Below are 25626 nucleotides of genomic sequence, written 5' to 3'. Positions count from 1 at the left end.
TTTTAAAAGTTGATTAAAATACAGATACAGGTGTAAGACAGAGTGGGTTTCTCAGAGTCTTTCTGTCTTTCCACGCCCCTTATTTTTTAAAAATAAAAACTGATCAGCCAAACGTTATCAAAATAAAGAAACTGGTGTAATACAGGGTGACCACACTCTTTCCTCTCCTATTAAAGAAAATGAATAAATACTGATATCCATTAGTTTATTAAAATTCTGATACTGATGTGTGTATCTGGAGTTATGGTTTCCGAATGCATTGTTTCTCCTTACATGAAAACATTGATCGATACTTAATGAAACACTAACTGCGACTACCCTGAAAACAAATAAGTCACAGGTCAAGTGTGTGATATAACACACAGACCGTTGACGCGTGCATGTCCGTCATTGTCCGCCGCTCGAACACTGTCTCAGTGTACATAAGGATATATATTGAAAGGGAATACCCCGTGACGTGAAACATCATGAATAATGAGGGACCGTCTGCTTTAAAACAGGTAGCTGGGGCCAGAGAGATGCACTGTGTGTTCCTCCACCGTCGGCACAGGTATTCCTGCTGGGACTCCTCTGCAAATACTACCGCGACCACGTGACGTGCTGCCTGCTGAAGACACTCTAAGAGCAGGTGCGCGTATTGCTTGCCACATTTCTCAGCCACTCTTATTTGTCATTGCGCTGTGTTGTAAGATATTTTTATAAGCGTTTTAACATCTCCGAAACAGGTTGGCCTTTTTTAAACAAGGTTGCAGTCCATTCATTCACTCATTCTTCGTCAAGAAGAGTTTGACTTTTAAGACTTTTGCCACTGGTCATAAGAGCTGCTATGACAGATAACTATAGCCACAGGGGACCGGATGGGGGGTCGGAATGTGTCTCCATCCGGAGACCTCTGTACAAGACCCAAACGTTCAGGAACCAATTCATGAAGACCAGTACCACACAGAAAAGTGTCACTGAGTCAATTAGACAGAAAGCACGAGATGCGTGTGAATGCACGCCGACCAAGAGGAGAAAATGCCTGTTCAGTTTTCTGCCGTTCTTGAAGATCATGAGAAAGTACAAGTGGCGATCGGATCTGCCTAACGACATCATCGCTGGACTGACGGTGGGAATTATGCAGCTACCGCAAGGTAATTTGATTTACTTACTAGTGTATCTAGAATCACTTGATATTTTCTGAAAGATTGATACTTTTATTTGGATCTTAGTTCCAAACAATTTACGAGTATGTGCCGCCAGGGCTACTGTACTTGTCTGTATCTTCAGCCTTGGTGATATTGATACTGTTTATCTGGACACGCTAGGTATCTGTACATCAGGGCTACCATACTGATCAATATGATACGGCTGTACCACGTAAACTGTGTTGGGGCTATCATATTTTTATCTATTTTGATCTTTATGATGCGGATATTCTATGTAAATTTCTGCTGGGGCTATTATCTTTACCTGTATGGTGCTGCTATTCTATGTAAATCACTGTTGGGGCTACTGTATTGACTTGTATGATGCGGCTATACCGTGTAAATTTATGTTGGGGCTACTGTATTGATCTATATGGCATATGCTTTGTAAATCTGATTTGTGGGCTACTATAATGATACGTACGATACAGTCATACTATACAAATCTATTTTAGGTCTACTGTGTTGATCTGTATGGTACGACTATGCAAATCTGTATGGGGCTACTATATTTATCTGTATGGCGTGGCTACTGCATGTATATGTCCGATGTGGCTACTGTGTTGTCACGTATGAAGTGGCTACTGCTTGTGTCTGCCAGTCTGCTATATGCCCTAGTATCTCTTTGGGGGATACTGTATTTGCCGGTATGTTTATGATCGACGTTATATGTAAGGGCTACTATAGTCATCCCAATCCTCAGTGTGCGCCAGTTATATATATATATGAATAAACAAATACGTAAATGAATGCATTTTACATACATGTTCTATGCAGATGAATCGGTGTTTGTGAGGCAGCTATAAAGTCAGATAAAACTGACAAAACTCTCATCTGTGATGCATGAAACGTAATAACCTTGAGATCCTAGCATCTCTTAACATCTCAGGTTAACCTATCAAATTTGACTCTATAAAATGTCCTAGGCGACACTTGGTACAGTGTCCAAATATAACAGCGATTTAAAGCCAGTCCGCTGACCCGTCAAATAAGATAGTTATGTGCCCACATCTGGTCCCATGTACAGAGCAAAATTGTTGAAAGATATGTTTTCGTGCTTTCCTTGTTATATAAAGCTTTTCGTACACCATACTAAACCCTTTTCTCTTTAGAAATGCCAAAGCACATTATACTGATATTCAAACAAGCACACGTACTCGGCTCGAGCTCTGTATGTCGCTCTTAATTACTTTATAGCTATAAACAGGTAGAACATATAACGTGCTCATGCTCATAAGATCTGACCTTGAGGAAACACAATAAAATACATTCGTTATAAAATTAACACATATCACATATCATGACGTCCTGCCGTTTCTGTACGTGTCAGTATGCCAGATGATGGCAACAGAACAATCACAGCAGACCATGCTACACTGTTGCGGTTATTGTTGATGTTTTCGGGTTAAGACGAAAACACCAAGGGTCAGGTTTCCTCATGTGCTAATACCATTGTTATTAGAGAGCTGTTGATGTGAATGCCTTTGACTGGATCATCTGATGTTTACAAATGTACGATAATTAACAAGCAAATATTGGTTCTAGCCCTTCGTTTGTGTATCTATTTAAGGAACGGCGATCCTTTGCTTTATTGCGCTTGGTGAAAACGTCACGTCTGTTAGCTTGAGATAGGGTAGAGGGATGTTTTGGCGTCCACTCGTTTTATTGACGTTTCTTGTTTTGGAATTTCAAAACTTCCGGCATTCAAATAGAGAAAGTCACTTTACATTCAGAGATACTATAGGCGTTCAGGGCCTCGCATACAAGATTTTCAACTTCAAGACTCTGGGACAAGATACGGTTCATATGTCGAAAAATGATTTAATTTAAACAAAAAAAAGTGGGTGAGTTGGGTTTTCGACACTTATATCAATGTTCCAGCCTTCTCGCGGTGGAGAACACCAGAAATGGGCTTCACACATTGTCTCCATGTGGGGAATCGAACCCGGGCCGAGACGAGCGAACGCTTTAACCACTTGGCTAAAAAGGTTTAAGAGGATACGATATTGGCTCATGACATTTGATAAAGAGGACAGAGTGCCGTGAATACCATCGACTTGTAAATTGACTAGTCTTTTTATATATTCGAATGTCAAGTGAATATTTCAAAAACTGATTTTCCTTTCTCAGGAGAAATCGTACATCTTAACAAGCATTTGAACAGAAAATAAAGAAATTACACGAGGAATGTAACATAGCGTGACTTCACAACAGGCGCTCATGAAGCAGTAGTACCCCTGAACATCTGTCAGGCAGTGAAACAAACTGTGCGTGACACGTATAAAAATGTCTTACACTGATAGGCCCGCTATATTTCCTACAAAAGTAAAAGATGGGGTAGCCTAGTGTTTAAAGAGTTCGCTTGTCAAAGGTACGGGTTTGATATCCGTATGGGTTTAATGAATGAAGCTATTTTTCGGAGGAAACAACCCTTCGCCCACAGTTCCAGACCAGCGAGTTGACGATATTGGTGTCATATTCACACTGCGCCTGTAAAGAAATATGAGTATCATAAACAAGGATCTGACGAATGTTGGAACTAAACCATAGATTTCGGGTCACTGCGACCCAACGCGTACGCTTTAACCATAGTGCTAACCCATCGCCCCATCAAGTACTTCCAATATGCGACCTTCTCTATTGCTTTATTAACGTTATTGGTCATATTGATCTATTTCTATGTGGATGCCGGAAATATCCGTGTCATTTGCAACAAAACATTAATACATGATTAGGTGCATATGTGTCTGTTATCCGCACAAACATACCCTCATGCATGCACAATATAACAACTGTATTATTTTCATTGATTACTGATTTCATTGAATTTATAAGATTCTAACGTTACAGTTGAAATTAACATTTACTGTAGAAGAAAAGCGACATACATATTGGCGTACTGCTTTCAAAGGCATATCTGTTTTATGGAGAAACCTTATGTAACTGGAAGGCCATTAATGTCATAATTTGAAACTATTATTTGACATTGAAAGGTTGGAGTGGACATTTAAGGAATACAGTATGTTCAGTGCAGTGTTTTATGTCGAAGTCACCTTCAGCGCAAGGAAATACGATCATGGCTCTTTGGTGTTTGTCACTGAGTGTACGGATGACTGACCCGGAAGACACCGTATATGTAACAGTCAGCAGTTCTTGAAATAACCTGCACTCCACGTCACGTGTCGGGTGAAGCATCTGTCCTTGGCCTCACGTGATCGTAATATTAACGACAAACACGTTAATATTCATAAGAATTACAAAGAGGAGATCCAGTGTTGAAGGTTCAAGTCCTGTCGTACTGTAAATTGTATTTTTTTGTATAGGACCCTGGTATGTTTGTAATTTCTGGAGCACATATGATATACGAAAGCGGTCCTGCCTGCAATGAGGATTATTTGCAATAACAACTGTCCATCCCGTTCATTTATGACGTCATTACTGGGTCACTGACGTATAATTGCATCATCCTTGCATCACCCCGGGTTTATAATTGTGTCAGAGACCTTGAAAAACTAACAATAAGAAGGGTGTTTTGATAACGAAAATGTTGTTGTTGAAACAAACAATTCCAGTGATGTCGTATTTGACATTTTTATACTTTGGCTTCTGATTAATGTCCTTCATACATATGAGCACATTGTCCTTACACATGTAGGCCAAATCATAAGCCATGTATAAGTACACGAAAGTCATACGCGGCTCAAAGTTACAGGAGAAATTATAAAATATGCTTACATCTCAATTTTCATCCTTGTATGTAAAGTGAATTTAAATTTCAAATAATGTGTAAAAGAGTTTAAATGTACCATAAAACGCTGCACCTAGATTGTATATGTCGTGATGGGAATCAACTGCCCGTGGAAACACGACATCAGGATTGAATTATACAATGAGCCAGAAAACAACAGACCGTTACAGGCTTGATGCATTAATGTCCTGAGGGACGTTTGCGCATATTCATGATGAACGTAAAGAAATACAATTTGCAAATAAATGTGTTTAAAATAGATACACTATCACACTCACATTTAATATGTTTTTACGTACATGATGCCGATCTTGTTGAATCGCGGTTAGAATTGGTCCTAAGTTGCCTATGCTTGTCGTATGACGCTAAAATATGGTTCAGAGGTCACGATCTCTGACGTAGTTCACGGTGTTTGTACTAACACTAATGGGATCTGCTGAATCACCGAATGTTCTGAATCAGTTACTCAACGGCTACAGTATGTCGAGTATGACTCACAACCGCTCATTCATTCATTCATTCATTCATTCATTCACTCTGTTGCAGGTATGGCGTACTCCATGTTGGCGGACATGCCCCCCGTGGTCGGTCTCTACATGTCGTTTTTCCCAGTGCTCATCTACTTCATATTCGGGACGTCTAAGCAGATCTCAATGGGTAAGAATGATCTTCAAACTTGTTAGTCCGGAAGCCTTGTTTTCCGGACTGGATTGTCTGGTCCATCGATTATTTGCAGACCGCCATCTTTTAGTTGCAATATTGCTGAGTGCAGCTTAAACAAACAAACGTTATTGGTTATCTTTCGACACGGAGAAACCAATAAAATTATTACGAATTAAGTCATTGGAAAACAAATGTGCGCATGATCTATTAATATTCCACTGGTCTCGAATCATAATGGCACACATGTTTGGTGTGGTCGATGTTGTGTTCACTTTATTCTATATTCACTACATCCTGAGGGGTGAGTGATGAGTGATGAGTGATGACTTTAGCTTAACTCCGCTTTTAGCAATGTTCCAGCTCTGTCACGGTGGGGGACACCAGAAACGGGCTTCACACATTGTGCCCATGTAGGAATCGAATCCGGGCCTTCGGTGTGACGAGCTAACGATTCAACAACCTTTATGCTCCCCACCTCCCCCATCCTGAAGGAGGACGATGCAGAACATGATTGTTTATATCCTTGGACACGTTCTTACATTTCTGTCTCGCACCTGTTAAGCCAAGGCACATAACCTTTTAACTTTAACAAACAAACGGCAAGACCAGTTTTGAAAGAAAGAATCCTGTATTCTCCAAGATCGCACTGAAAATTCGGTTGAAGGACACCTGTCGGAATATCCTCGAGTTTTATCACACGGCAATATCCGCCGTCAATTTAAAAACGTTTTTGACTCCTATTTGAACATTCCATCCATCCAGTTACGCCGCGTTAATAAAAGAATGTCTCGGTGTGTCGATGAAGTAGGGGTGTTTGATAAGGTTCTTTTGGGATTTCCAAAGTCAGCAGGCCTTTAACATGGTAATGTCGTGTTAAGAAATGTGTCACTTTCGTACAGTGAAGAATGGTAGGCATCCGTGAGGCCATGGGAATTTAACGTGTTGAAATCCTGATCAACTTCTCTGGAGAGGTACATAAAAATACCACACTTAATTGCCTGCATTAATTTCAAGTGGAACCTGGAATAGGGTGAGAAATCAGACGATTTGTTAAGGAGGGATCACTATAGCTACATAGCGCAGAGTGTTGCCTTATGCCTTCCTTGCGACAGAGCTACTTTTTGTGTTGTTTGTATAGAATGTCTGACACCCATATGTCGATATTATTGTTATTTCGTATGAAAGTACACATATCCTTGAATATTACATTTCAAACGATTCACCCGAATAACAAACATAGCACTGAAGCTTATCATACGTGCCCTGAAATGATATTCAAGAATGCTTCTGCAAGTCTATCATATGTGGCAAGTCCAGATAAATACAGTTTGCAAATGAAGAAAGTCCCTGAGTTCCTTTTCATGCTCTTATATTAGATAATCAATGAATAATTTTTCTGTAAAATATCTTCTGAGTGGACTAGTGGCTCCTCTCTAACAATCAGTACATCCTGCGAAACAAAGTGATAATAATATCATCTTTTTTAAAAAAAACTAATGACAACGTATCTAGACCTTTTACTAACTAAAGCCAAAACGTGCTGTCAGGTTTGACATCGATGTCAGTTAGATTTATGCCAGTATTTTATTGCCATTTGTTAACACGTTGACACCACAACGGAAGACACAATCATACTGTAACCTTTTTACCTCTTCATGGCAATCAGATTACCATAAACATGGACAAAACCTTTTACCTTCGATCTCTTTGTGTCATACCCGTTTCATGCACAAACCCACCAGACCTCCTGCCCTTGAATGTAAAAAGCCAAAGGTCAAGTCACTGACCTAGGTGAGAACACAAAACCCTATTGTTTGTTTGTTTGCTTGTTGTTAAACGACAAGCAATTTTCCAGCTGTATGACGGCGGTCTGTAAATGATACAAAACCCTTTTGAAAAAGGAATTCAGCCTAATCTAATGATTTGCTGAGTATGTGAAAATTCCTAAGCGTGGGGAGAATTCTTTGTCATGTTAAGATATCATCTGATTCACAAATGAAGAGTTTCGTGTGGCTTCATTCGATTATGTAATATAATTTTTTAAACCATGGATCGAAGGTGAGTCCATATTTTAGGCTGCAACCGTGTAGTAGCCAAGTGATTAAAGCGATCGCTCGCAACGTTGGTTCCATTACTCACCTAGGTTCAATGTGTGAATCCCATTTCTGGTGTCATCCAAACAGTTGACTGTTGCCTCCTTTTGGGGTTAAGTCTATAACACGATTAATTCTCGTTGGGGTTAAACGTCACCGACCCAAAGCTATAATTGCTCATTAAGAGTTGAGGTAGCTAGTGGTTAAAGCGTTCGCTCGTCACGCCGAAAACCTGAGTTCGATTCACCAAATGGGTACAAATGTATGAAGACCATTTCTTAGGTCCCCATCATGACATTGCTGGAATGTTGCTTTAAGTGCTCATTCCCTGTTTCAGACAATTCCTGCTTATCTAAGTATCAATGGTTAGTTCACTATATTCACCATCTTTCCAGGCACTGTGGCTGTCGTGAGTCTGATGACAGGGGGTATAGTCGCTACACAAACCAACCTGTGGAGAGAGGCGCGAGGGCTACAGATAGAGAACACTACTATAATGGGGCTGAACGGGTCTGATGGGTCGTCGGAACAGGTTGCCGTGTCCGAGGACGAGATACGGTTCAAGATATCTGTTGCTGCAACTGTCTGTTTTCTCACGGGTCTCATCCAGGTGATATGACTTTGACTATACAAACGACCCTTCTTAGTCAATACAGATGTTTTGTGTATCACCATCACTTCAGTCAAGGGAACTACTGCTATGAACACACGTGTGCGAAACTATCGCCCTGACTTCGTCTACCAAACAGATGCGAAACTAATGTCATCATCTTAGCTTTGTCTCATTTGAGGTAATTTAAGAGAAGTGCTTAGATTAGCGATGGTCGATATATAAATAGGACCTATTTGATTTGACAGAATATTAGAATAATTAGTTTAAAAAAACCCATGTCTTTAAAATACCCAGAAATTACTAAATAGATAATTACGACTTATTCATCAGTATTTACAACAGTTCTCTGTTCAAGTGCATTTTGGACTATACGATGTGTTACCACGGAGAATAGGATAAATCATTAAATGGCAGTTAACTGACGTCTCAACACCCTGTTATTCTCTGTTGACAGATCGGCATGGGCATACTCCGTGTGGGGTTCTTGACCACCTACATGTCCGACTCACTGGTCAGCGGTTTCACCACCGGAGCGGCAGTTCACGTCTTCACCAGCCAGGTCAAATATGTCTTTGGGCTCAAGATACCTAGGTTCCCAAACCTGTTCCAGATAATCAGAGTAAGTCTGTTTGATTTTTTGTTTGTTTTTTGTTTTTAATCTGAATGAGAGGGACACTTCACCAAAGCAGCATTCCAGCATTAGAATGGGAAGCAAACATGTTCAAGCATGACGGACGACCATTCAAACCGCTTGGCTACCTATCCACCCCTAAAATCGAGTACATGGTCATCAAGACGACATAACTGAAATAATTCTACCAATGTCGAACATCATTTTAACCAAGAATGTTAACAATCTCTAATTGTTTCATCGGTATATTAAAAGTTGGTGAGTCAAAAGGTGAATACGACGCAATATATAACGCCTCTACGGTGTACGAATCTTCACCGAAACGTCACTCTATGCAATAAACAAGAAATTATTATCCAAAAAGGTGTATGCTTCATTTATGGGTGCGTAACAACTGGTATAACCTACACCAGTAATCTCAAAATAACTTAAAGTTTAAATTCGTCTTGGGTTCATAATTTCCGGATTTGACCCGTCTTCATGCGAAATACATTTTATCGCTTTCTGTACAGACGTACCAGGCCATCATCCGCGAGTTGCCCAACACCAACCTGCCTGAGATGGGCATCTCCTTCATCTGTATCATAATCATCTACCTGGTCAAGGTGCAGATCAACCAGAGGTTCAAAGCCAAGCTGAAGGTCCCCATCCCTATCGAACTAATTGTGGTAAGTATATATGAATACTTCGAATGTCTCAGATTGGTCCTGCTCATAGGGGACATTTGTGGTAGTCTCTGATAACGTTCATAATAGATGTGAGTGAGTGGGTTAGTGAGTGGGTTTAGACGTACGCCGCTTTTAGTCAAATTCAAGCCACATTGCGGCGGCGGAAACCATTAAAGGCCTTCACACTTTGTACCCATATTAGGAATCGAACCCGGAACTTTGGTTTGACGGGCGAAATCTTTCACCACTAGGTAATAGCTAGTGATAATGATTCATGAATATTAGAAATGCAAACGGCCGAAAGGATATTGATTCTTGGCGCTGTCAACGTGGTGAACACCACCTACATAATGTTGACAAACCAATGATCTTAGTTGTGTCTCAAAAGTAATTTGAACCACGACCCGAGGATCCACATCGCTGAAACATGGACACATACTAGTATTTAGACTGATATATATTTTTTTGACGTTCTCTAGCATATAAAAGTTGGACAACATCCATTGTTTACTCTCTCCCTATTTTGGCAGGTTGTAATCGGTACAGCTGCAAGCCATTTTGGAGGGTTCGTGGAAATGTGGGGTATCAGGACTGTTGGTCACATCCCCGCTGGGTGAGTCAGTTTTGTACATAATCTTAAAACGTACATGCAACGCAAGACACAACTTTGGAGATTGTGATATCTTTCGGTATGGTATTACAGTAACAAATTATCAAAAATGCAAATTGATAAAGTTGACAAATAACGCCACGAAAAAACCCTAGAGACTCTAGAGTTCAAACAATTCACTAATTTCACACCAGCTAGGGTGAAAAGTGGTTTCAACAGCTGTGCTGCACTGAGCAGCATCTAACATCTTCCATGTTCGCAGATGGAAACGGCATGCCCGCATTATAAGGTCAAAGTAAACAATCCACTCGTTACACACACACACACACACACACACACACACACACACACACACACACACACACACACACACACACACACACACACACACACACACGCGTACACACACACACACACAAAACAAAAAACAAAACAAAACAAAAACAAACCCCCCCACCCCCAAAACCATGTTGGTTATGATAAGCAGCCTCTGTCACAGACCAAACTCAGTGTCTGTTTTACTGACACCTATAAGAGTCTGCCTGCCTTTCCGCTAATGACAATATGCAATGCACAACTTCTATCATTGACCACATGCAATTTGAACTGAACAAAGAACCCTGATCGTAAGTCTTCGTTACACTTGAGTGTTCACCCACCTGCTCTGCGACAAGTCATGAGAAAATTATGATTGTGGTTTAATTATGTATATTTTTTGTTTGTCTGGAAGCTTTAATAATAATATTAATCATCATCTTCCAAAATCTCTGTATAGGCACTGGGTGTTTCTATTCTAGAAGAGTAAAGCGTTGATTGTATTTCCTTTTTGTACAGATTACCCGTACCAGCTCCTCCAAGTTTCGTCAACGTCAGCAGTTACGGCACAGACTGTATTGCCATTGCCATCGTCGCCTTCGCCCAGTCTGTATCCCTGGCAGTCGTCATGGCCAATAAACACCATTACGACATCGATTCCAACAAGGTACACTGCTGCGTTTAATTAAAGGCGCAGATATATATAAGTCTATTGTCCATGAAGTTTTATTTAAAAAAAGTTCTATTATTCCTCCGAGCACGAGTGTAATATATCTGTATGCTACAAGAAAACAACAATGGAGCGTCTATGTAACTGTGGAACGTCTCTCTAATTCTCTTTCCAAAACTGTGTTCCCAGGAACTGGTTGCCTATGGTTTTGGCAATGTGTTTGGATCTTTCTTCTCCTGTTACCCGTTCGCTGCCTCAGTCTCCAGGAGCTCTGTACAGGATTCGGCCGGAGGCAAGACTCAGGTAGATAGTAGGAAATGTATCATGCTATAAAAATATTCTGTGTAGTTCCGTCTTATTTAGGTAAGAATATAAGGCTGTTATGCTGCAGTACAAGATAGCTTCCCAAAGCCCATGTTGGAGGATTGGATATGAGGTGCTGTAATACCATAGTTGTTCCTCAACTGTGCCGTAAACATATTATTGCTGGGGTGCAATAGCCCCATGATCGTGGATTATAATCCCAGTCCACCCTGGTTATCTCCATGTTTGGTAGCACCATACCCCTACTCGTGGGCCAACTGTCAGCGTACACAAACCCCAGAGATTTAAACCCAACTCGTTCACTCACTCACTCTTTACTTATATTGCAGGTGACCAGCATTTTCTCGGCCTGCCTGGTGCTCATTGTGATCCTCTTCATTGGGCCCCTGTTCCAGTCACTACCTAACGTACGTTACTTGAGAGGCATGGCTCATGGCATGTGTATTGTTATACTAGTACCTGAAACTATGCATTTAATCTGCACATATGTTGATTAATGTTACCCATAGTCTCCTATATCTATATACGCGCCCTGTATTTGTTTCCATTGTGTGACCTAAGCACAAAGAAACACGAACTTTCATGCCATCAGTTGATGAATCTGATGAGGACAAACTTTATGGACGAACAACTTTTTTATTCAATACAGATTCTTGTATTGTTGCCAACTAGATGTCAAGCAACGATAAACAAATATGTTTCGAATCGAATGACCTGAATAAAGATGTTGTTCATTCAGTCATTTGAAACTCCAGCTTCTAAAATTCAGTTCAGTGTACATGTATATCGAAAAATAACAGCTCAGAAATGTACAGCTCAGAACAATTATGGAGTCTCCCCGCGCCGCATTACGACTATGCTAGATGTTTTACAGAAAGAAACTGCTTCAAAACGGATTGTCTGCAGGTGACAGTCGACATAGTGAAACCGATGGAAATTTAATCATACCAATTTTTGAAAAACAAAATTCTCTTCATGTTGCAGATGTCGTATGTTGTTACGATACACGTGATGTCATCAAGTGTATTATGGCGTCATAGCATACTCTTGTGATCTGACGTAGAGGAATATTACTAAAAACATGTCACAGTGTCGATATACAGTCAGATAGTTCCAGGTATCAGATATACAGTGACACCCTTTAATCTGACAGTAGTGTTCACCAGCTACTTCCATGTTGTTTCAGTGTGTGTTGTCTGCCATCATCATGGTGGCATTGAGGTCCATGTTCCTACAGATTCTGGAACTGAGAACACTCTGGAGGATTTCCATCTACGACTGTGTAAGCATCACACTCTAACATTGAATTGAAGGAAAGCAACTTAATATTGGTTACAAACAGAAACTTTATACAAAAGACCAAATTATAAAATTTGAAGTTTTCATATAGTTGTAGAATTGCTGAAGGAATTTCCTTGCAAAGATTTATATCTGTATCATTTGAGCAGTATTACTACCTGCGCATGTATTAATTTGATGAGAGGATTTCATATTTCGTCTCTCTTGTGTTCTTCTATATGTACCATTTAACACGTCGTTGTTGATGTTGCAGGCTATCTGGATAGTGACGTTCGTGTGCGTCGTGGTCCTCCATGTTGACATGGGCCTCATGATCGGCATCGTCTTCTCCTTCTTCACAGTCGTCGTACGCACGCAGCTGTAAGTACAGCCTCGCAAATATCCATAAGCACACATAGAGGCAGTGACTGAGTGATGTTTTACAACAATTACGGGAAATGATGTGAACACACGTTGGTAATGGTATCCCGATCTTATTCATGGAGAGTTCAAGCTAACACTTCTGATAAATTTTCTCGTATTTAATAACAAAAACCAGAGAGAAGTGTGAAAATATGTATAACTGCCAATCATAGTCAAGTCAATATGCATGAATTTGCATGTTCATGTAGAATTCATGTTTTTAAACATTAACGTTTACAACACAAAGTAGCCAAAATATCAATACGTGATCATCTTATTGTCTTGATCCTTTAAATACTAAATTGTTACTAAAATTCGTCTAATTCAAACTGTCAACTAATGGTTGTCCAACACTGATGCACAGAGCTAAAGCCTCATCTCTTGAGAAGGTGTCGGACGTGGAGGTACTTCAGAAGGGCGCACAATATGAAAAGGTAAATGTACAATAACTCATTGTAATGGTATCTCGACAATAAGCAAGCTGCTCTCGAATCGTGTTCCATCGCCTGACATAAGCTATTGAAATGTGCTTGGTATTTCCGGGAGTTTTATTAACAAAAGTTAAAACGGGTACCTTTCAGGAACTGATGTCACGTTTTTCCGGGCGTGCTGCACGATTTAATCGCATACAAGAATGGTCCCTATTATTTGTTAAAAATCGTGATAGCTAGTGTCATTTTGGTATTTACCGATAACTGCTTGAAATACAGCTGTCATTGTACGTTCACAGAACGTTGCCTATCCCTGACTGTTTATCAATAACCCACTCACTTTAGACGCCATTCCCTTGTAAAATCCTTTTTTCACAAAAAATGACAATGCATAATTTTGTATTCATTATGGGTGGCAGTTACTTTTCCAGATCATTTACTATACCGTGCCATTCTCTCGTAGATCTGTTCAAACATTACACGTGTAGCCTTAATACAAAAGGCATACAATATTACAATAGAGCTCGATACTTGTACTGACTGGCGTTGATACTTTTTCTCTTTGATGAGATTTTTTAAATATCCAAGTTTTAATGGGTTTTTTTTTATGTGTGCACAAATTTAATCTTTTATATCGATCAATTCTCCGATTCAAGAACATATCATCAAACACGGCACAGATATGGAATATTCACAAAACCCATAACATTTCCTTTTGAAGGCGGAGAAACATCACGGCATTAAGGTGGTAGGTTTCAACGCCCCCGTCTACTACGCTAACGCCGACATCTTCATGCGACACGTGTACACCGTCACAGGTGCTAAGCCAGAGAGGATATTGAAAAAGATGAAGAAGCTGGAAAAACAAGATCTCAGCAGACTGCACGTAAGCATCACCTTCAGGATATTTCGGAAACACAAACTCTTGTGACTAAAATTACGCTACAGTTTGACCATTAAATAGTAACTGTTACATTCTTTCAAAAGTTACATTCACACTTCAAATAGTATTATGCATTCTGACTCGCGAATAGTTCTTGTCTTACAATATCAATGATGCATTCTGTCTCATCATGTTATCATGCAATCTCATTTACCAATTCTATGGCACTACGTTCCTGTGAATAAATAGTATGGAGCATGTTGTCTGTCAAATATTATGGCACATTCTGACTTACATTTATCATGGCATATTCTGTCTAACCAATGTTATTATATATTCAAATCTACCAATATTATGGCGCTATCTGACTGTCCACTGCAATGAAATCCTTTGTCTGACCAATGTTGTGGCACTTTCGTAGAGTCAGCAACAGCTGATCAACGAAGGGACCACTGTATTGCATCTGGAACCAAAGAAGAACGGCATCACCATCAATCCAGATCCCCCATGTACCGAAGAGAAAGTGAACAAGAGGATGTCTCTGTCTGGTGTCATCGTGGAGGACCCCCGTCCCTTCCACCACATCGTCATCGACTGTTCTGCTATGCACTTCATCGACCCAGTCGGCGTTAAAATCTTCAAACAGGTAAGGGGAGGAGATGTTATGGTAAAGTATCCAACTATATTGACTGACTGACGACACGCTCGGCCATATGCCGCTATAAGACGGCGGTCAGTTGATCGAGTCTGGATCCGACAGTGAGCAAGTTTAGATTAATCAGCACTCAGCTATTTGGCGGCGGGTCTTGACCAGACAATCCAGTGATCAACAGCACAAGCATCTATATATGCAAATCGGAACCGATGACATGTGTCAACCAAGTCAGTCAGCCTGACCACCCGGTCCTGTTAGGTGCTTCTTACAACAAACATGGATTACTGAGGACCATTTCTAACCCGTATCTGCACGGGAATGGATCAGACGGTTCGGTGATTGAAATTAGGAATATCGATCCGAGTTTTTCCGATACTATGACATGTACTCATCCATCTACAAATTCTGACCACCACATCCATATTGAGTTTTTGTTATTCTATGTTTGGTTTTGAGCTTTTACATCTCACTTTTCGTTCTGTTTCAGATCTTCACGGACTATAATAACGTGGGAATTTCGGTGTTCCTTGGTAATGTCAGAGGTGAGAATGAGCTAAGAATTTTCAATTTTTTCTTGTACCCTATGTTTTCTGTGGAATCGTTTCAGATGCCGTGCCTTTGCATGTTTTTTTTTTTTGTTGGGCGCACCGGTACGCTCATCTTTTTATGGTTCGACAGATTCGTTAACACATCAACACATGAAGACAATGTCGGAATTACACTAGACCTAGCGATTGGTAGATATTCATACTGAAAGGGTATGATATCAGATATTACAGAAAGTTTGGACCAACGATATCGCTCGGAATTCTTTTGGTTTTTTTAATTAAATCTCTTAAAATTTCATCCTTGTCAAAGTTGTAAATTTAGTTAAACGCTCACTGCCGCTGATATTAAGCATAAAACATGTAAGATGTCAACATATATATTTTTATAAACCTAACGTTGTTGATAAAGTTTTAGCTTTCATTGGTAGCAACCAACTCAACCTGCTGAGCAGAGTTATGACCCTTGGGCATACCAGGATCGTATGGTTGAACATCCCAAACAACCAGATTTTTGATGGGCATTTAGAAGTCGGTAGGGTAACACAAGATACTTGATACGGAAATATTATTTTACACATGACATTTCTGGGTTAATTCTTGTCCGAAGCGTCCTGTATTATCCCAAATAACATTATTACGTTTCTAAACGCTGTACCCGTGTTCGTGGGTAAATGTCTACAACCTGCATTACTTTGGGCTTTAATCCCCATATGAATCAGACACGGCATGATGTAACTAGGGTATTGTTTACTCCATCACGTAGAGAAGAAGCCCACTGCTGACCCACCCATTCAACCAACAACTCCAGTCATCTCGAGACCCGTTTATACCATACATGGAACCATAATTTACCAAACACGAAACGTTGAGATCATAACTTCCCAGTATTCTTTGTCTTTACTGTATTCGTAGCAAGACAAGAAATGACAAGATTTCATATTGTAGACGGGGACAAATGCTCCGTTGTTTACCTAGAGTCAGTAGCTAGCGTCAGTGTTGAGTTACGACACTCTTCCGGGAATACACAACACCGTCAACACAGAATGAGGAAATACACACGATGAAATGTGTAAAGGATAGAGTTGTCAAATACTGGGAATTTACATTAGGACACACCAGAAATAATTTCGTTACTTGGATTACGATACAAACATCAACAGCTTTTTGCCAGTAATCTGTAGTAACAGTTTTACTAGCTGGTAACACTGATACATTATTGTTTTGTTAATACTGGTGAAATGTATAATTTCGAAAATATTTTTTAACATATTTCATAAATGCTGTTTTGAATTACTATGAAGTTTAGATACTTAAGAATACTAAATATCCATTTGTCATGGTCACGATACAGATCTGAGCAAGAAAAGCTATTACTAATGCCACGTCATAGTTGATTTCATCATACGTTATCATATTTATGATATTTTATCATAATTTACATGCATTTCCAAATGAATTTGGTTAGCGATAATATATCAGCGACTTGAAGTGCACGGGAACATAGTGAGCTGCCATAGAGGACTTCTCTGTGGTTATATCTTGATATATAATTCATTTAAAACTTGCAAATTTAAATATGTCGCACTCTATACAGTTTATAATGGATATCCTGTCTATAAAATGTCAAAAATACGATTTGGGGCAAATTTTACAATGTTTCAAACCAGATTAATTTCTTACTCAAGTCTTTATTGGTGCATTTGTATGTTATACAAAAATGTACGACCAAGGATTACTTTTACAACCTATTGCTGGATAACGTGAGGATGAAATAGACAAATTATACCCTAGTTCCATCATAAATAATAGGTTTACAATGCAATTACAATCTTTTGCAATGCAGTATTGGTTGTTCGATAGGTGTTTGCCATAAACATTCCAAGAAACATTTTTCAAATTGTCAACGTCCAAACTAGAGCAATGGAGAGTGTCTCGATTAACGTACTTCCGTAACTTATGTTTTAGTGCTATTTCCGCTTCAAGTGGACACTTTGACAATATTTATTATTTATCTAATTACGAAAGATGGGCGAACTCGTGCTGGAATGTTTACCGTAGTTCTCCATGGCTACCACAACCGTAATGTATTAGCTCACTAAGTACCATCACACTTTAAACCTCTTATGTCATTATGACATATGGTGAACGCTATGATTATATTATACGGGATGGGCGGGCCCCTGAGACTGAGTGGGGAAGAGGTCATGAACACGTGACAGTTCTAATTCATTTTTTAGTTTAAAAAGTATCATAAATTTGAATACCATAAAGGGAATTTGGTGGGGGCCTGAAAAAGGGGCTTTGTGTATTTAGTGTAGGATGGAAATATGCTGCATGGTGGATCAGCAAAATCCTAAGACCAAAGCCCGCCGCGCACTCCCTTTATAATAAATGACCAGACCCAAGCTTAATACCTTTACATGAGAGTATGCCATAACATCTGTCAGCTGATGTGACATGTAGCTTCTGTCGTAGAGGCGAGCCACGTGGTGTCGAGCCTCTTTCTCATAATGACACATTATAGCGCCATTAAACAGCGTTAATATTCTTGTTTTATACGCAACTACTAAACATCGGTATAAAATGATTTAATTTCCGTGTACATGTTGTCCTTGGTTATTGTTGTCCACTTTATTACGTTGGTTAAGCTTGTCGCTACTGGTACGAGGAGAGAACGCTCCACCTTAAGATGACGTTAGCTGACGTAACTACGTATCACGTGATGTATTAGGGGCGTCAGATACAGTGGTGTATTGTTGCATAGCAAGTTAATGGTGTACGTATATTCTGTAGACAACAGGTGACACTTTGTTTATTATTCTAAAACAATGGGTGTTGCATTTTTTTAAATTCCTGTTTGCAGAATCCGTGTTAGTTTGGGACACTTTTGACACGTTTATTGTTTTGTTTCGCTGTCCCATTGTCTTATTAGTGCCTCTTAACTAATGAATGGTGTTTTTGTACATTGTGGGAACACTGCAGAAATGGTAGCGATATAAGTATTTATAATTTATATGCTTAGAAATATTTTAAGTGGATGATTTAAAGGTTATATTTTTTCTTTTGTTCTCCAGGTTATTTTCTTAAACTATTACCGAAAGAAACTGTTACCGAAAGCATGGGCGTTAACTTTTTTCATCAAATCAAGAATAAAAACGTACTCCGGAACAAATGGGATGTCTTGTAGACAAAAACTGACCCGTGAAGGTCCCGGGGTAGAATAGGCCTTCAGCAACCTATGCTTGCCATAAAAGGCGACTATGCTTGTCGTAAGAGGTGACTAACGGGATCGGGTGGTCAGGCTCTCTGACTTGGTTGACACATGTCATCGGTTCCCAAGTGCGCAGATCGATGTTCATGGTGTTGATCACTGGATTGTCTGGTCCAGACTCGATTATTTACAGACCGCCGCCATATAGCTGTAATATTGCTGAGTGCGGCGTAAAACTAAACTCACTCACTGTAGACAAGACCTACATGTTGTTATCCTTTGTGTCTGACCGGAAGATGTTACATTTTGACATTTATTTTTACTGAAATGGAAACACTCTACTCATTTTCAAGACTGAAGATGGATGAACATGGTGACAAATTTACGCTTTAGTTAAATTTCCGCAGCATTTGTATCAATGATTGTTTTTGTTTGTTTCAATTTTACTAATATTGAGTGTTTCAATTATACTAATATTGAGTCCTTTCAGATGACAAAACAGTGCGTGTTCCCAGTCATCACATTCCAATTAAATTATCTCCCCCTGAATATAGCCCTGTTATGTAGCCTCGTTTTGTAAGTCTGTGTCACATGATAACACAGCAACAATTCATAGATGGCAGTTGCCACAACGACAACCAGGTTAATCAGTTAAGCAGTGATATTTATTGTACAACACATGATATGCCGTGTAAACACCTTGACGGATCTACCCGACTTACCATTAGCATATTGTCAAGGTTAGCGTCATGACGTTTCAAACGTCTTTTCGGTCAGGTCGCATGCGCAAGTTGTCTGCATATGTACCATAGTAAAACATCTAGGAACAAGGCAACTGCCTGGTGTACTTTAATACGTGTAGTCTTTCATTCGTAAATAATCTTCAAAACTCGGTTGGAGTGAACTATTTTTCAAATATCAAGAAGGCGGGAGACAGTATGACATGTCATCTACGCCATTTATATGAAAAAGCAGTTATATAGATACAGCTGAGCGATATATTTTGGGGCCTGCTGCATCACCATATAACGTTTAGAACAGACGTCATTGTCCCAAGAAGACAGGTAACCACGGGAATGTGTTTGACAGTTAATTGTTACATGACGTTTGCATACGGTTTCAACGATTCAAAAACATTCGTTTGTAAAATACCTCTTCTAGCATATGTACACAGATAACATCAACAGAGAAAGGGTAACTTTAAGTCACTATATATTTTATACACGGTTATAGCCCTGAATTATATGTGACATCTATGTTGTATCTAAAACAACACAATCAAGTGATCGACGTCATGTTCAGTGATCCATGTAAGTATGATGCGCTGGGTCTCCGGCCCGGCTTCTCCATATACTTCCACTTGGCTGAGTGGGTTAGTTCGCTGGGTGTTCTGGCGATTAGGTGCCTCAATCTGAGAGTAAGGGTTTGAATCCCTGATGGAATGAAATGTCCCAGAATCACTGAGAAAGCGTAATCCCAGATATAACATACATCATTATTGTCTGGATCGTCACTGTTCCTCTCTCAGTACCTTTCATTGCTTCCACTTACTGCAAATGTATCCAAAGATATATTTTAATCACGTAGTTTAAAATGATTGCTCGACAGCCATGGGAATTAAAAAGATATTTGTTGAACAAACCTGACGTCTAGATGAATCAGATAACAATTTATCAGTTGAATATTAAGCATGTATATACATATGATATTAAACTCACAATATATAATTATGTTATTTTTTCAGATGAAGTCTGGTACGTTCTGGAGGAAACGAAGTTCGTGGAGACATACCATGATTGTATCTACCTCACGACATATGATGCTGTCATGGCGGCCTCTACTGAACGTAAAGCTAATGATCTCGTCCAGGATGTGGTACGTTGCGCTTATATTTATATTTACCTCCTTATCGCTTATGCTATAATACTAAACAATATATATATTAGCATTTGAAGTGTTTGTTAAAGTAAAGTAAACATTATTCTTATAAGCTTTTGTATGCGCTTGTACTAACACATTGTGTGCAATTGTTCATAAAGTGCTTCCGTTTGCATATTTACAGTTATCATTATTAGTGTTATTCAGCAAAAGGATTATTCAAATTTAAAATGTTTAAGTTTGTAGTAATTAATTTTTCACTTACTTACACAATTCAGCTTCTCCGCGTATTGAATTAAGCTATTAGCATACATTTTGCCATATATGTACGACTAGCTTGGGACGACAGCCTTGAAGATGTTCCTCGCTCACCGAGGCTGGACACAAACACCAAATGACCTTATTTTACGTGAACTTGTAATCTGGATATTAGTGCGAGCGGTACGGGTGGCCTAGTTGTTAACTGAGTTGCCTCCTCTAAACGTACCCGGATCCGCTGATTGCGTTTCGACTCCCGGATTCGTCATGATGATAATTATGATCTTTGGTTTGTCCTCACTACCCTTGTCGTGCAGGACCATTCGTCACCACTCTCCCCTTTCCGTAGCCTCCTATTCGGCTTGTCCCGGAATAACGGAGTTGGTCACGAATGGTGTGGAACGTGATTCCATGATGGCTGTGGAGTCCTCAATGCGAAGTTGAACTTGAAAAGTACCGGTAGATTGCCTCACATTTTTATATATCTTGATACATGCTGACGTCGAACACCTTACTCAGAGTGACATCAAACTTATAACAGGCACAGACTACAAACAGCAGATTGTTTTCAGGAACTGGACCTAACGGAACCCACTATAGAGGACAAGTTATTACCTGTTCATTCATGACGTCGTTTTCAGTGGTAAACCACTAACTCGATCAGAGAGTTGTCTCCTCGTTGTTGTCGACTTTGTAGATCCTTCTGTTTAGTTCACTTATTTTTTGCCTTTTTATTCTTGTTTCTAGTCTTATCTCCCTGTCTTCCGTTAAATTCTCTTAACTCCATTCTAATGATTTAGTTTTATTTCAGGATTTGCGAGCCTTTATTTTGAGTTTTCTGTGCATCACAAGACTGATATATTCACATATCGTTATTCACGACTTAGTACTATTAAACAGGTTCACAGTTTGATTTTAACAGAAATTAAGTTTCTGGCAAATCCGCAGACAGACAAATTTGATGTAATCTTAATAAACCAGCGTACAGTTTTATCATTTTATGAGACATTCATTTCTTGAGACGTTCAATATTGGCCAAAAGCAACAAAAATACTCTGATAGCCCAATCTAAACTGTCTGACTAAATGCCTAAATTTGGATTAATTCACATTGAGTTCGCGAACCGTTCCATTAAAGTGAAATACAACAATCTACTAGAACGCAGTGCATATTTTGAATCACTAATTTATACAACCCGGTAGTGTCGACCAAAATCAGACCGGTTGAAAATAGTGTGAAAGCTAATTGTTCGATCTTCATTCTAGAAGCTGGTGAGTCAAACATGAAACAAACCACTTTGTGGCTGGCATTTCTTGTTTGTCGCATGGAGGAACATTTCGATGTAGATTCGTACATAGTTACCAAGCTAAGTGACTAGAACCAAATGGTGAGGCGAATATACACATGGTACACTATGACAGAGAAAACGAGAAGTTGTCTCCCATGAAGTTGTATGTTTCAGTTTTCAATGTGAAATCTTGATTCGTTGTTAATTTTAACAATCACTGCCGATGTAAGACTTGCTGATTTTCGAACCGCTCAAACATGGCTGTAGTATTGCTCAATGTGGAAACGTTCGATTCACTCTATCACTCTGATTGAATACGCCAACTCGAAAATGGTCTTTTCATTTTTTAATTGTAGCGTTGTTGTGACACTAATAGTTTTGATCTCCACTTTCCAGTTAGTTAACATTAGTTGACTGACGAACATCATTGCACTGCACAAATGTCCTACTTTCATTTTTGCTTCTTTATGTTTCATTTAATGTTGAGTTTATAGCTTTGCACCGCACAGTTAGTAATTGTTATATGTACATAACACTTTCTCTACGTGAGTTGTTTATTTAAACTTTAAAATGTTCCTAACATGACCGACCGGTGAAGATTCCGGGGTAGAACAAGCCTTCAGCAACCCATGCTTGTCATAAAAGGCGACTATGCATGTCGTAAGAGGCGACTAAATTGGGTGGTCACTCGCTGATTGGTTGACACGGGTCATCGGTTCCCAATTGTGCAGATCCAGTTGTTGATCACTGGATTGTCTGATCCAGACTCGATTATTTACAGACAGCCTCCATACAGCTGGAATATTGCTGAGTGTGGTGTAAAACTAAACTCACTCACTCAATCTTAACATGACCAACAGTGTTATTGATATTAGAAGTAAACAAGGATATCATATATTCAATAATTGCAACACGTATGTAATATAATAATTGCTAAATATGTATGATGCATTTAATGTAATAATGTAAATTATGATTTGTCAATATTGTGTATTAATGGATTTCCGATAACTCTGATATATAGCTTGAATCCCCAGTGACATATGTATTTCATATTGCATCATTTGCATACACACAATACCTTCTATCGGCAACGTAATGAAGGTGCTTTTGACTCTGATACGATGTTCCTTTATTGAGATCTTGTCCTTTGTTGTTTCAGTATATCACACACATGTAGACACCAATGCTGAGATATTTTGTCAGCGGATCCTTGAATCGAGAGTTAAAGTCAAGGCCGGACATGTAAAAGTCAAGGTCAAGGTCAAGGCCATATTTTAACATCTGCAGTTTGGGAAGCAAATTGAAACTACTCGATCTGCAATTCTAGATTTAGTGGATAAACGTTTCTGTGTGATGTTAGTTACTCAAGCGTTCCATACTGGATTATCCAGTGTTTTTGAATATTAATCCCCCTTGAGCCATTTACTATCAAAGTGTCGTTTGGAGTCAGAAATGAGGCTAAAATTATACTATATAGGGGGCATTTATGTGCGATTGTAATGACAGAGTGTGTGGAAATTTAGGATTATGGACCAAAAGTCGTGAAGCCTAGACAGGAATTGTAAATATGAACATATACACGAGACTCTAGTTCTGCGACTGGAAGGTCCAGACATTCCGTATAGAGATGCGTGTGTACCCTCATAATTTCCTCTTTCTGATAGACATTCCATTGCCTTGTTTGTGCAGTCACAGGACATACTTTTTATCGATTAAAACATGCTTCTCGCACTTACACAAAATGACACCCATCATATGCATTCACCCTGAATAGCAGAGGTTTCTTTGGGGAATCTTGACTTTTCCACTTTCAAATGTGCTTGTATCTGATACTTTTTAAGTAGTGTTGTAAAATCGTTAAAATTTAAGGCTGTACAACAACTCGTGTGTAAGAATGACATCGTCTGAATCACCAGAAGGTCGTCAGCGCATGTATTTTGTATATAAACCAGTTGCTTCTTTGTGGATGTTTTGGTCACATTAGCGTTAGTGTTTGTTTTGTCAGAGGAAGTGTCATATACCACGTGACTATTGCAACGTCCTGAACTATATGGGAAGTTGTTATAGATCGTAGCAAGACGTAGTACCTATTTTGCTTAGAAAGAATACGAGGTAGTTGAATATTCCTATGTAAATAAACTCATATCAATGTTGATTTCATAGTCTTTCATGTGTATATACTTCATCATATTACTTGTAAATACGTTTATGTACAAATACTGTCCATAATTCCATAAATGACATCTAAACTCGAAAGTGTATCTATGGAAACAATTCTAGTGAAACTGTTATGGTGATTATGTCAAAATCATTAAAAACATTATCGTCATTATCGTGCATAGACAATGCGTTTCACATCTATATTTGCTGAATGCACCGCGAGCATCTTACCGTGACAGACCGGTGTATATTTGTTAAACCACATCCAGTTGCGAATTGTGACGAATAGGCATAAACTGGTGTCTTGTTATTACTCAGGAGTACCCGAAATCTGTGGGCAAAATGTATCGGAACTAGAAATAAATGATTTTATTGATGTATTTTGTGTTCATGTTGAGATTTGTGCGTGCTAATGTGTGTGAGTGAGGATGCGTCTCTCGTCATCTATCTGTACTAAAGGACGGCAAGGCTGGGCTCATGTGTGTGAGTGAGGATGTGTCTCTCGTCATCTGTCTGTACTAAAGGACGGCAAGGCTGGGCTCATGTGTGTGAGTGAGGATGCGTGTCTCGTCATCTATCTGTACTAAAGGACGGCAAGGCCGGGCTCGTGTGTGAGTGAGGATGCGTCTCTCGTCATCTGTCTGTACTAAAGGACGGCAAGGCTGGGCTCATGTGTGTGAGTGAGGATGCGTCTCTCGTCATCTATCTGTACTAAAGGACGGCAAGGCTGGGCTCATGTGTGTGAGTGAGGATGCGTCTCTCGTCATCTGTCTGTACTAAAGGACGGCAAGGCTGGGCTCATGTGTGTGAGTGAGGATGCGTCTCTCGTCATCTGTCTGTACTAAAGGACGGCAAGGCTGGGCTCATGTCCACCTCCGTGTGTGGAAAGTCCGTAGCCGAACTCTCATATACCCGACCCTATTCTATTACTATTTAAAAGGATCATTTACGGGTAATATGAATGGTTTGGTTTGATTGTTGTTCAACGCCACACTCAGCACTGTTCCCCCTATGTGACGGGGGCTGTAAATGATTGAGTTTGGACCAGACAATCCAGTTATAAACCGCATGAGAATCAATCTTCGCAA

General features: G+C 39.5%; 1 protein-coding gene across 1 annotated transcript; it reads left to right on the top strand.

Moving 5' to 3' along the window:
- The first annotated feature begins 500 nt into the window (after positions 1–500).
- LOC137274371 (prestin-like) lies at positions 501–24918 on the top strand. Its single transcript, XM_067807525.1, has 17 exons — positions 501–1133; positions 5482–5592; positions 8087–8301; positions 8759–8923; positions 9448–9603; positions 10134–10216; positions 11048–11195; positions 11388–11501; positions 11852–11929; positions 12709–12804; positions 13075–13181; positions 13588–13657; positions 14376–14540; positions 14959–15183; positions 15680–15734; positions 20696–20826; positions 23538–24918. Exons 1-17 carry the CDS (start codon positions 827–829, stop codon positions 23553–23555), a joined length of 2244 nt encoding a protein of 747 aa, XP_067663626.1. The 5' UTR covers positions 501–826; the 3' UTR covers positions 23556–24918.
- Positions 24919–25626: the final 708 nt, after the last annotated feature.

This window comes from Haliotis asinina, chromosome 2 (assembly GCF_037392515.1).
Source record: "Haliotis asinina isolate JCU_RB_2024 chromosome 2, JCU_Hal_asi_v2, whole genome shotgun sequence".
Taxonomy (NCBI): domain Eukaryota; kingdom Metazoa; phylum Mollusca; class Gastropoda; order Lepetellida; family Haliotidae; genus Haliotis; species Haliotis asinina.
Note: the sequence above shows the minus strand (reverse complement) of the source record. Positions and strands in the feature narration are given on the sequence as shown.

What these genes read in the sequence shown, in the direction of transcription:
- LOC137274371 (XM_067807525.1), top strand. Translation starts at nt 827, where the DNA reads ATGACAGATAACTATAGCCACAGGGGACCGGATGGGGGGTCGGAATGT. An exon ending in ACCTGTTCCAGATAATCAGA is followed by an intron (nt 8,924 to 9,447) that starts GTAAGTCTGTTT and finishes CTTTCTGTACAG; the next exon opens with ACGTACCAGGCCATCATCCG. An exon ending in CGGCCGGAGGCAAGACTCAG is followed by an intron (nt 11,502 to 11,851) that starts GTAGATAGTAGG and finishes CTTATATTGCAG; the next exon opens with GTGACCAGCATTTTCTCGGC.